The 13,441-nt window shown below is 42.0% G+C and overlaps 1 protein-coding gene across 1 annotated transcript; it reads right to left on the minus strand.

Moving 5' to 3' along the window:
* Positions 1-572: 572 nt before the first annotated feature.
* Positions 573-2,693, minus strand: LOC307042089 (uncharacterized protein). The gene is made up of 2 exons (XM_079685795.1): positions 2,197-2,693; positions 573-1,959 (listed from the first exon to the last, which is right to left on the minus strand). Exons 1-2 carry the CDS (start codon positions 2,365-2,367, stop codon positions 1,006-1,008), a joined length of 1,125 nt encoding a protein of 374 aa, XP_079541921.1. The 5' UTR covers positions 2,368-2,693; the 3' UTR covers positions 573-1,005.
* Positions 2,694-13,441: the final 10,748 nt, after the last annotated feature.

The raw sequence follows: 13,441 nt of genomic DNA on the forward strand, positions 1-13,441 counted from the left end.
TTTATTTTATTTTACTATATTTATTTGTTTGCCTGTCCTTGTTTGTCTGCCCTCCCTCATACTGTAAAGCGTCTTTGAGTTGTAGAAAAGCGCTATATAAATAAAATGTATTATTGTTATACTTTGTTTTACATTTTGAGTTCATCATTACACTCAAACTGTCTTTTCATTGGGTGCATTTTATTTCTTTTATTTAGATTCTGCTTTTTAATCAATCCAGAAACATGTTTCATACTTTGTTTTACATTTTGAGTTCATCATTAAACTCAAACAATGTCTTTAAACTGGGTGCATTGTATTTCTTTTATTTAGGTTCTGTTTAATACACATATTAATTTGACTCAGATGTGCTGATAATATCTGCAAATATAAATCTTTAAACTGTCTTTTTACCTTGAAAAGTTTGGCCTCTCGGGGTAGGCTCATGTTTGTTTTTCTGTCTTTCTCTATCAAAAACGTTACTCCAAAGAATGGTTTCTGATTTGGGATTCAGAGGCAGGCTTGAATCAAGAAACCACAATAGTTTTCTGCATGGACTGCCTTTTTTTATTAAGAAATATTATTTTGTAAATATGTTATTCTCTGTAGTCAGAAACCTAACACTCTGACAACCACAACATTGCAAAGGTGAGTAAATTACATTTAAAAACTATTCACAATTTCTTAAAATTACTATATTTGAAAATGATAGATTTATGATCTTTTTCATCGAACATATGAACGACTCAAATAAGGATCGCAGCAGCTACAAGAAAGATCTTCAAAGGGGAACCATAACATCCTGAAGCTGAGTTTTGTCTAAAAGATTTTTTTTAATTTTAACAGCAGTGCTCTCTGAACTCAGAACAAGTAAATTAATATGCCTTTTTGTTTTTCTGTCTTTTTCAGAAAATAACCACAACAGTGACAAAGGTGATTATTCCGGCAGTGCCAGCTTTGGAAGCATGTGGGCCTTGAAAAAGTCCTCAAGAGCCAACAGGTTAGGCTGCCAATTGTCATCTCGGGCTATCGGAATGATGACACTGTCTTTCGTAGTCCAGACCACAAAGTAGCAAGTCTCTCTTGCAGTGAGGTGAAGCTGACCTTGCACTTGGTGCCAGTAAGGATGTTCCTCACGCAGGCTGAATGTTTCTCCTTCCTTACTGACACAGAAGCCCTGATTTGCAATGCTTCACTAATTGTCATTTCCCTGGCTCCGTAGGGACACTTTACCTCCAGCACAGCAGAAGACCCTACCAGACCATCTGGAGATGCCCCCAACACTCCTGATTGGGAGAGCCACAAACCTGACTCATGGACCTGCATCTGGGTTGCAGTGGTGAATGCCCTGACGCCCTCACATTCATTCATAGTCCCCCACTGTACAGACAAAACACCATCAAGGGCCTGTTGTTGCCCTAGCACCCTGGCAATAAGGGAAGCAGTCACACGCTTTGACCTCAGGACAGCTCCAAAGTTGCTGGCAGTCAACCTTCCTTTCCTGAACAAATGCCAGTTTGGGTTGGTTCGCTGACCAGTGGTAGCCACCTGAATTGCCCTCTGTTGCTCTTCAGACAATGCCATGCTTGCCACAATTGCCTCAGGTCCTTGATGCCCAACAGATTTGAGAATTTCAGGAACAGTAAGTTTTTCCAAGCTGTAGTGTTCCTCTTCTGGCTCGGGGGAGAGAAGCCAAGAAATTCCTGAGAACCTGCCCCCGAGTCTGTCCCTCAGCCAGTCACGATCTTCGGAGGTGGGCTCTCTTGTCAGCGGGTTGAATGAGTTATTGGTTGGAGGAAATAGCTCCTCCACTGAATGTGTACGTTTAGCTGCCTTTGATTTCTTCCACTGACAGGGGGTGTCAGTGCAGCTGAAATTGTGGATGGCAAAGATGGCTAATGCAGCCGCATGACTGCATTTCCATTCTCCACGTGGGCATTCACATTTTGTGGAGAGAATTCCCTCTTCTCCTGTAGATACCTGTGGTGGTGGGATTGTTTTATTATTTAAAATATATTTACATTTGTATTGCCTTCCCAATTATCCCTTTAATTGTTTATAGCCTACTGTATGTTTATTTCATGGATATTTCTGTGTTTTCTGGTGTGTAATATTTGTAATAAAGATTTCATGTGACACATAAAATGGATTTGTTGATGGGAATTAATGTGAATAAATTAACTCTAGCTTAATGGTACTCTCGCTATCACTACTCACCGACACTCTATAAACCTTGTCCCTCATGCTAGCTCTGACAACACCGGTAAGCACAGCTTCATCTAGGCTGCACTGTTGTACGTGTCCTGACTTGTAGTGGTTCTCTCCTCTATCTACACTCTTCTTGTCATCTTTGTAAAATGATATCAGACTGGTAATTGACACAGCCATGACTTCTAGTGAAATTCTGTGTGGCTCAAATGAAAAGCTTTGTTAAAATATGCAAGTGCGCGAAAGTCAGTTGAAACGATCTTAAGTTGGCGTGACGTTGAAGTCGTGCGACCCTGCTGCTGTACTGGCTTGTAGTTCGTTTATAGCATAACGTTAGCATATTGCTTCTGCCGACTAGATTTATTATTCAAAAATTATAAAAGTAGGGTTGACATGTGGATATTATCCGGCTGAACAAAACGTGATCCATCTCTTAAATATGTGTCAACCACAGATCTTATTTCGAGCTATTTTCCAAAATCCTATGGAGAAATTGCATTGCGTTTTAGACGAAGGAACCGGAAGGAGTTTACTTCCGGGTTTAAGGACGCGTCACTGCGGCTCTCTATATGGCGGACCCTCCGCGTGAACGCGCAAACGGAGGGGTAGGGTGTAGTGGGCGGTTTGGGGATAGGCCATTGAGTCATGACAACTGGCGACATTCTATTATTTTCGTCATAGGAATCCGGGGCGTGTACATTGAGGACCCATTGCTCACTTACCAGGAAATAAACATGTCGATCGCCTCGTTTGTCGTTTACGTTCATCTTTTGCTATATCTGCCTCCATAGGATCACTTTGATGCACATTCAGTACTCGTATGTGAGGTTGTGGGGGAGAGGTCGATATCGTGACGCTTACAGGGAGGTATCGAACATTACAAAGTAGGTGAATGTGTGGATGCCTGTTCAAAACATTGCAAACTTGAATAAACATTTAAATTATATATTTTTGTCCGACTTTCATTTGTACATCGTTCTTAATGTGATGTATGGTAGCTTTGATAGCTGCCCATACCTTCAGACAGCCTAAAAGTAAAACACAAGTCATTTATTCACAGCCCGAACGCTCATCGAGATGACTGGATCATCTATGACAACTTGTGATCAGCTCCGATTAAATTGTGATATCAATTCTGTAGCTATTCTCCACGGAGCACGTTTTTTTAAAGAAATACCTGTATCCCTCTCATCACAATAGACTCTACACTGTGCAGGAAAAACAATTACATACATGAAAATAACCTTGATGCATGGGAATGAAACACAAAAACTATCTTCCGTGGCTATACTGATATGTCACAGTAACGGTAAACCACAGAAAAGTAAGTCCAGCGGGGCACAAGTTTAATACATATAAAACATTTGTACATCATTCTTAATGTGATGTATAGTAGCTTTGATAGCTGTCCATACCTTCAGACAGCCTAAAAGTAAAACACAAGTTGTTTATTCACAGCCCGAAAGCAGCATCGATATGATTGGATCTTCTCGGTGTGGGCAAGTTACTTCCAAAATGTAATACAGTACATTACTTATTACTGTCTTTTTTAAGTAATAGGCTACGTTACATTACAATATTACTGTCTCTGAAATGTTATGATTTACACTTTTTATATTAGCCTACTTTTGAGTTACTTTACACAAATAACCTTAAAAGAATGGCTAAGTATTTTAAATGCTAAAATGTAGTTTAGTGCAGCTCATTGTACATCCAGTGAAGGACAATGTGGTATAGCATAACAACTGTGTAGTAGGCCATTAAGGCTACTCACAACCTTTATTACATGGCTGACAGTCCTCAGGAGGGTCCAAGCTCAATCCACCTCGAACCCATCTCCACTGACATTGTGCTTGAGGGAGGTATTGTGATGGAAAAGATCAAAAACTTTCCACAGGCAGTTTGCCTGTTATTTGGCTTGATATATATTCTTTGCATTTAGATTACCCAAAATGCATGGCAAATACTCTGATGTTCATTCAAAGAGTGATGCTTGGACTGGGAACCAAAGTTCTCTCACCTAAACTGTTAACTTTGAGAAACGCTCTACTGGATTAGACCTTAGTCAAGATAGTCATCAGCTATCAGATAGAACTTGGCACTTAAAAAAGTTGCACCGTTAAATGTTATGACAAAAGTTTGTTACTCTGAGGAAACTGCTATAACTCTGTTAATTGTTGAGAGCAAAGTACAATGTACTCTTCTTCATATTGGTCATTATAGATTTTTTATTTTTACAATTGGTGTGTTGTGCACTGCTGTTTTTATTAAGATTAGGGTTTTGAGTACTTAAAAAGCACTGTTTGTTGGCACTTGAAAATAAATGTTATATTGCAATTGAATCAATTTGTGTTTTTAATGCATTATTTTTGGAGATTGTTGGAGTTTACACAACGTGTTTAGAGATTTGTTGTAGTACAATTATCTTAGATAGCAGGAATTAGTTTGTTTAATTTAATAGTAAACCTTAGAAATTACGAGTTAGTAGAATTTAAAAGGGTTAAGTTCTGGGGCCTCATTTATAACGCCGTGCGTAGGATTCACGTGGGAAGGTTGCTTACGTAGTTGAAATCCAAAAAATAGGTACAGAAGTTTTCCGAAATTTTCCGATTCACCGAACATTGCGTACCGGCGAGGAAAGTGCTTCTGGCACTTTCTACGCCGGTTTCCCTTTATAAATCACAATCGACTCGAAATGCGGTGCAGCTTTTGCGGGCTTCACGTAACGCCCATATTTGCCTATAAATAGTCAAAGAAACGCCCATTCATTCATTCATTTTGACTGACTTTATGAAGAAGATAGCAGGAAATGACAACAGAACAGCTAAAAAATACATCTCACACCGTGTCAGATTTTGGTTATTTTGGGGTTGTCGAGATAAATCATATTGTTTGGTGGATGCAGTTTGAACCAGAGTAGCAGCATGGAGGTCGGATCGTCACCAAAATAAATAAATAAGTGGTCCGAAAAAGGTTAATGACAAAATAAATACACATAGCCTTCCTCAGGCAGTGTGTTTGTACCGAGGAGACACCCCCTTGATGAGAAACTGTAAGAAATGATCGGAGAACCCCTCCGGAGTGGAGTCATGACGACTGGATCTGAATTATGTTTTCGTATTTGGTGGTTTGTGTCCCAGCTGTCGATCAGCTGTGCGCAGCGTCTCCACTGCAGCAACTCTATATCCACCAGTTAAAGGAAATACAACTAATGTGTTGTGTTATATTAGCTGTACAATTTACCACATGGTGTTCTTAGTTTCCATGCCTCCTGTGTTTTATGAGCGACTTATCAAGTCTTAGCCAACGGTATAAAACATGATTAAACATGGTAGTATATAAAACCATGCTCGTACAACCTATAGAAATGCAAAACGGCGTCAGTTTAGACGTAATTCTGTCCTCCTGCTTACCGCATCATTTATAAGAAAAACATTTCATAACATTAACACAACATATTCGAGGTGGTTTTAAATAACATATCCGTATTTATTTATTTCTCCAAGTTATGTTTTTGTGTGCACTGAGGAGTCGCAAACAGGCGTTTGTTTAATCATTTTAAGATTGGCTTTGATCAATGTTTGAAAAATGAATTCTTCATATATGATAAATGAGAGTAACATTTTATTTATGGTATTATTTCCACATATTTCTCTCCATTCTTCCTTCTGCCAACGGTGTCGCAGTTTCTCGTCTCTCCCGTTTTTGTGCTTAGTGCGTACGCATGGGTTAGAGTTTGCGTGGAGGACCGCACGTTTTGCCGTCAAGTTAGTATTTTATAAATCGCAAACATTGCGTAGAAACTGGCGTACGCCAATTTTGGAGCGTATATACCTTTATAAATGAGGCCCCTGGTGATTTGTATATTTAAGTAGGGTTTAATTTGTTCATTGAGTTCACACAAATAAAAAAAAATAGGTTAATGCAAAGCATGCCTTTTAAGTTTACATAACTTAGTTTACATACGTTTACATAACTTAAAAAGGTTTGTGTCAGCTGTACTTCTCAAAATTAATTGAAGCACACATGAAGCTCAGCGCAAGTTCAGGCAGGAAGACCTATCACTTTGTATTGCGCGTCATGGCAATACTCGCTCCCTTCACTAAATGATAGGGAGCGCCACTCCTCAGCTAACCTATCACTTCCCTCCGTTCACAAGCCTAATCATCGCACCTGTTAATCCCTCTATATATGCTCTCCCCTTTTCCATCAGCTGTCTTCCAGGTGTCAACGCGCAAGCAGCAGCAGGGCTTCGTCCCAGCTCCGGGTATTTATTCATCAGCTCCGCAGTCTTGCGGATTAAGCTACAGGGGGCGTTCCCCAGTTGGCTAGCGGTTCTAGCCGGCCACCCCGCAAACCCGGATGCGGAAGAAAAAGACAAGGATACTGAGCTCCACGGAAGTTCCTCCGGCTTAATGGAAATGGGCTACTTCAGGCAAACAATTGACACACGCCTTCAGTCTCTCGAGAGGGCATCACTGGCATCAGGGCCGCTCAAATGCGGCGCTTCCGGCCTTCACACGGAACGGGCCATCATCGCTTGCGAAGCTTCACCCACTTCCGGCTTCAACCACAACCCCTCTTGCAGGCAGGCCGGGGATCAAGCTACATCTCATCGAAGCTACTTCTCCTTCCGGCAAAGTAGCAGTACTGGTCTCTAAGTGCGTCTTAGGTGGCAAGCAGGTAGTGATGGCGAGATGAAGCTTATGAAGCTTTGAAGCTTTCCAGCCAATTGGTTCGCAAAGGGTTCATCTCATGAGGCTTCATCATGGGCTTCATTTGAACATAAACCCCCTGTTGGTCAAAGCGTGTAAAACAGGCAAATTGGAAATCTCAACAGTTGCGCTCTATCTCATACCGAGTTCCCAATTAGTAAAGCCTTAGAATAACTCTAAACAACGGACATAAAATCCTATTTTCATGTTAACAATATTGTTTTCATTCCAGTTGAGCGATTGTGATTTAAAAGCCTATAGGAGGCTGGTAAACATTGCAAAGAGGGATTCGTATTCCTTAATATTATTCATAAACTTAACCACGTTGTAGCCTGAGAAGGCTAAACCATATCAGGAATACATTTATTAACTGCATTATCTCATTTAGCTGTAGCTTCTATAAGCAAACCCTGCGGTCGTGGGTCGGCTGCTTTCCAGCGAGCCACAGCCCACACACTGAATCTACCCAAAAACACTGGATATATCTAATCTGCATTTATTCATTTATTTATTCATGTTTTATTCCTACATTTATTTATGCTTGTATCTATTTATACTTATGACATTTTCCGACCTCTATATAAGTGAGGGTCTGAGCTCTTTTAATTCCATCGTGTCACCAGCGGACCCGGGTACAGGAGGGGTAATATGGTTCTTCTTATACATCCATGGGTATTATGAGCGTTGTGGCTCAACGGTTCAAATGATCCGAATCGCTTTCCGAAGCAGTCACGTGGTATCGACAGGCAGCGAGGTTCGTTCGTCATCGATGACGTCACTGGCCCGAAACGATACAAGCCTCGATACATGCTTCACAAAAAGATTCGGGGATTACTCGACACACGCTCCGAAGCCTCGGCGCAATACGTAACGGGTGTAACGCGTTACAGCATGGAGTCATGCAGTTCGGGTAACTACTACCCGTCACAATGCTCAGTAAGTACCGCTGTCTCAAGCTTCAACACAGCCACGGATGCTGCCCATCCGTGGTTTTGGGGGGTTTCTTTCAGGGAGAAAGAGAAGCTCATGTAAGAGGATAGAAGACAGTCTAATCACACAACCAGCACATCAGCATCTACGTCTCACCGTGGCGTAATTAAACTGCTAATTAAGCTAGTCCTATACCAGGGCTCGACAGTAACGGTTGCCAGGTTGCCATTGGCAACCATTTGGAAAATGTCAACCACTTCTTGGACTTTTAACATAAGAAATAAGGACAGCAAAACGTGCACCCCAAAATAGATAAATGTTCATATTCGTTTTTAAGAGTGATATTTGATTGTTGTGACCAGTCGGAACCTGATACTTAAATTGCACGTGCATTGGCGTGATTACGGAGCCAGAAAGCGATGCACGTTTACTCGCGTGCGCAGTGCGCCGTGTGTTTGTTAAGTTGCTTGACTGTGTGATAAAAAGTTCAGCCAACACCTTAACTTCTACAATGAATGTTCAAAGTGATTCAACTGATGGAGCGTAAAGTAAAACCCGAACGAAAAACAAAGAGGAATGTTTTCCATTCACTTCCGGTAAAAGTTCCTTCAAAATAAGAGTCCCGATCTTATTACTACCAAAATAAAAGTGCAAAACGAAACTTTACCATAGAAAATGGTTGCATTAAATTATGATCACTTCTATAAAAAGGTAACACATTTTAAATATAGTTAGACATATTAAAGGTAATTTACAGCATCAATAATTAATATCAAATGTTTAACTATGAATGGTTTTCATTTATTTAACATTAGAAATGTATTAGTCTGGCCAATCCAAGACTTCAATGCTGAAGGGCCAACGGGTCTATGGTGGGGGTCAGCACAAAGGTCAAGAAAACCCACATTTGAAAGGGAGACAACGGATGATCAAGAAACTGGTGACTTGCTCAATTCATTTGTGAGGGATCTATGAAGACAGAACAACAGCAGCACTACTGGTATTTTGTATACCAGCAATTGAGGGTGGACAAGTTTACTACCACTTAGGTTCAAATAAGTGCGTTAATGACTTATTGTAAAGCATTTGAACATTCTTGTGTCACATGTTCATTATTAAGTTGATGTATAACTGTTTAGCATCTTAATTATTTAAAATATAAGGTATCAAAAAAAAAAGGGCAACCGTATTTTCAGTTGGCAACCAAAAGCGGATGCCTGGTTGCCAGCCTGGCAACCACTTTTAAAAGTTAGCGTTAAGCCCTGCCTATATCATGGGTCATGTCTCAGCATTTACCTAAGCAAATATTATTTCATGCTGCTCATATTGCACTCATATATTTGGTTTCATGCTCACATGGCTTATGTTAAGCAGGGTATGATATTCATGCATCATTGTACTCAAGCTAACAGCCGCATTACATTGTCTACATCTCCCTCTTCGCCGGGCATCGGCTCGTGCCGGCTATCCAAGATCTCTCCAGCTTACCTCTGGTAAACATGCATATAACTGGTGGTGGTGTCTTAAGAGCATTTCAGGGCTCGTTCAGGATAGGTGCAGCAAACCTGCCGCAATCAAGGTAATTGTTCCTCTTCCCTACAACAACCGCTTCTCATCCTACATTCGTCAGAACCCCAGTGCCGTGCTGGCTATCCAAAGGTCTCTCCAACCTTCAAATTGGTACGTATGCATATAACTGGTGGTGGTTCTTAGCATGTCAGCACGTATATTCGCCCCGCGGCTCATGTTTATCCTTGCATGTCTAACCCTGTACGTCCAGGTTGTAACCTTCGGGTCTGAATAAAATGTGTCCCTGCGAAGTCAGGCTGCCCCGTACGTCCGGGATGCCCTGTACGTCCAGGATGCCCCGTTCGTCCGGGATGCCCCGTACGTCCGGGAAGCCCCGTACGTCCGGGAAGCCCCGTACGTCCGGGATGCCCCGTACGTCCGGGACGCCCCGTACGTCCGGGTTGCCCCGTACGTCCGGGAAGCCCCGTACGTCCGGGACGCCCCGTACGTCCGGGATGCCCCGTACGTCCGGGAAGCCCCGTACGTCCGGGATGCCCCGTACGTCCGGGATGCCCCGTACGTCCGGGAAGCCCCGTACGTCCGGGATGCCCCGTACGTCCGGGATGCCCCGTACGTCCGGGAAGCCCCGTACGTCCGGGAAGCCCTGTACGTCCAGGGAGGATGCCCCGTACGTCCGGGAAGCCCTGTACGTCCAGGAAGCCCTGTACGTCCAGGGAGGATGCCTAGGAGGCATCAGCACGTCTAAATCCCCACATGTATTAACCTCTCATTTCATCCATAGATTTCCACTGCATCCCACAAGGTAAGATTTCATCACGTTCAGTACTTCATACTTTCACTTCTTTTGGGGGTTCATCGGAAACGGTTCTTCCCTTCCCGAATGACATCCTACAAAACCTGGGCCTAATCGCCAAACACCATTTCATTCACTTGTTATAACTGTCATCATTATGTTTCATTTATATAATGTGACCCGATAATAAACATGTATTCCATACATCACGTCTCTCCTGATTGAAATGAAGCTCAGCGCAAGTTCAGGCAGGAAGACCTATCACTTTGTATTGCGCGTCATGGCAATACTCGCTCCCTTCACTAAATGATAGGGAGCGCCACTCCTCATCTAACCTATCACTTCCCTCCGTTCACAAGCCTAATCATCGCACCTGTTAATCCCTCTATATATGCTCTCCCCTTTTCCATCAGCTGTCTTCCAGGTGTCAACGCGCAACCCTCCTCCACCCCTTCGCCTCCTGCTTCCAACTCAGGGCCAAGCCCAACCTTCTCCCTTCCAACTGGACCTAACCACTTATCACCACCACCAGTGTCTAGACCCGGGGGGGTTCATCGGAAACGGTTCTTCCCTTCCCGAATGACATCCTACAAAACCTGGGCCTAATCGCCATACACCATTTCATTCACTTGTTATAACTGTCATCATTTTGTTTCATTTATATAATGTGACCCGATAATAAACATGTATTCCATACATCACGTCTCTCCTGATTGTAAGTAAACTTCTTCCGGTTCCTTCTTGAAAAACCAATGCAATTTCTCCATAGGATTTTGGAAAATAGCTCGAAATAAGGTCTGTGGTTGAAACACATTTAAGAGAGGGATCACGTTTTGTTCAGCCGGATAATCTCCACATGTCAACCCTACTTTTATAATTTCTGAATCATAAATCTAGTCGCCAAAAGCGAAATGCTAACGTTATGCTATAAACGAACTACAAGCCAGTACAGCAGCAGGGTCGCACGACTTCAACGTCACGCCAACTTAAGATCGTTTCAACTGACTTGCACTGAAACTGCACTTTTAACACTTTAAATGAAGTATATTAACATTTTAAACTGTATACCCCGGTTATCTAGGCCCTTTTTGTTTTGTTTAATGTATACCACGTTTATCTAGGCCCTTTTTGTTTTGTTTTATGTATACATGTCACACTGTGGGAAACGATATTTCGATATTTCTGGATGTATAACACATGTAGAATATTTGACAATAAAGCTGAATTTGACTTTCGCGTGCTTGCATATTTTAACAAAGCTAGAAGTCATGGCTGTGTCAATTACCAGTCTGATATCGTTTTACAAAGATGACAAGAAGGGTGTAGACAGAGGAGAGAACCACTACAAGTCAGGACACGTAACAGTGCAGCCTAGATGAAGGTGTGCCTACCGGTGTTGTCAGGGCTAGCATGAGGGACAAGGTTTATAGTGTCGGTGAGTAGTGATAGCAAGAGTACCGTTAACCTAGAGTTAATTTATTCACATTAATTCCCATCAACAAATCAATTGTATGTGTCACATGAAATCTTTATTAGGCAAGGCAAGTTTATTTATATAGCACTTTTCAACACAAGGCAATTCAAAGTGCTTTACAAAAAATGAAAGACATTAAGAAAATGGCATTTAAAATCAGTCATTAAAAAGAAAAGCTAATAAAATAAACATTAAAAGAAAAAATACATGGATAAAAGTTACAGTGCAGTCTAAGATATGAATAGTTCAATTAAAAGCAGCAACAAAAGGGAAAAGTCTTCAGCCTGGATTTAAAAGTAGTAAGAGTTGCAGCGGACCTGCAGGTTTCTGGGAGTTTGTTCCAGATATTTGGAGCATAATAACTGAACGCTGCTTTACCATGTTTAGTTCTGACTCTGGGGACAGAAAGCTGACCAGTTCCTGAAGACCTGAGAGATCTGGATGGTTCATCATTTAGCAGGAGGTCAGAAATGCATTTTGGTCCTAAACCATTCAGTGCTTTATAAACAGCAGCAGTATTTTGAAATATATTCTTTGACACACAGGAAGCCAGTGTAAAGACTTCAGAACTGGAGCGATGTGATCCACTTTCTTAGTGTTAGTGAGGACTCGAGCAGCGGTGTTCTGAATCAGCTGCAGCTTTCTAATAGATTTTTTAGTGAGACCTGTGAAGACACCATTGCAGTAGTCCAGTCTACTGAAGATAAAAGCATGGACATATTTTTCCAAATCCTGCTGTGACATTAGTCTTTTAATCCTAGATATGTTCTTTAGGTGATAGTAAGCTGATTTAGTAACTGTTTTAATGTGACTGTTGAAACCAATAACTAATTTAACCCGCTGACAAGAGAGCCCACCTAAGAAGATCGTGACTGGCTGAGGGACAGACTCAGGGGCAGGTTTTCAGGAATTTCTTGGCTTCTCTCCCCCGAGCCAGAAGAGGAACACTACAGCTTGGAAACACTTACCGTAATTTTCGGACTATAAAGCGCACCTGAATATAAGCCGCAGCAGCTAAATTAAATGATGTGTACATATATAAGCCGCACTGGACTATAAGCCGCAGGTGTTTTAATGTTTAATTATCATATGTAAGGGTTCGTGCACAGAGGGGATTGTCGGGAAAGAGATGGCTGTTTGAGGAAGCTCCCATTTATTAACATTTCAACAAACAAGTTGCATATTTGCGTAACGTATTCAAGTGTTACCATTTAGTGCAATAGTAGCTACAGAACATGTACTGTGCTGTGTAAACTGTACTGTATCACATAGCGTTTCAGACACACAAACTTTTCAACCTTTCAAACTTAAACGGTGCGCTCCCAGCGCACGTACCGGCAGTGATCTACAGCAGTGGTTTTCAACCAGTGGTACGGGGACAAACTGTCTCGCTCTCGTAATGTCTGTCTGTCTTTCTCTCGTTCTGTCTCTTGTACCACTCTCGGTTCCACTTTTACTTTTGCGCGCTACCTGTCTCACTCTTTTCCGGCCTCCAGCTTTTCCTGCTGGAGCCCGCCGCTTAAAGATGGGGGGCGCGGACCGGCCATAGAGCCCATAGAGTTAAAGGTGGTGGATTGTAACCTGTAAAATCCATAGATTTAGGAGGTCCCCTAGTGGCCGTTAACTGTAAAAATCCATAGATTAGCCGCACCATTATATAAGCCGCAGCGTCGAAAAATGGGAAAAAAGGCGCGGCTTATCGTCGGAAAATTACGGTACTGTTCCTGAAATTATCAAATCTGTTGGGCATCAGGGACCTGAGGAAATTGTGGCAAGCATGGCATTGTCTGAAGAGCAACAGAGGGCAATTCA

The sequence above is a fragment of the Notothenia rossii genome (assembly GCF_949606895.1).
Source record: "Notothenia rossii genome assembly, chromosome: 5".
Taxonomy (NCBI): Eukaryota; Metazoa; Chordata; class Actinopteri; order Perciformes; family Nototheniidae; genus Notothenia; species Notothenia rossii.

Bases quoted from the DNA above. Each gene is read 5' to 3' on its own strand.
- LOC307042089 (XM_079685795.1), bottom strand. From the start codon at position 2,367: ATGGCTGTGTCAATTACCAGTCTGATATCATTTTACAAAGATGACAAG. The intron at 1,960-2,196 runs GTGAGTAGTGAT...CCACCACCACAG, and splicing joins ACAAGGTTTATAGAGTGTCG to GTATCTACAGGAGAAGAGGG.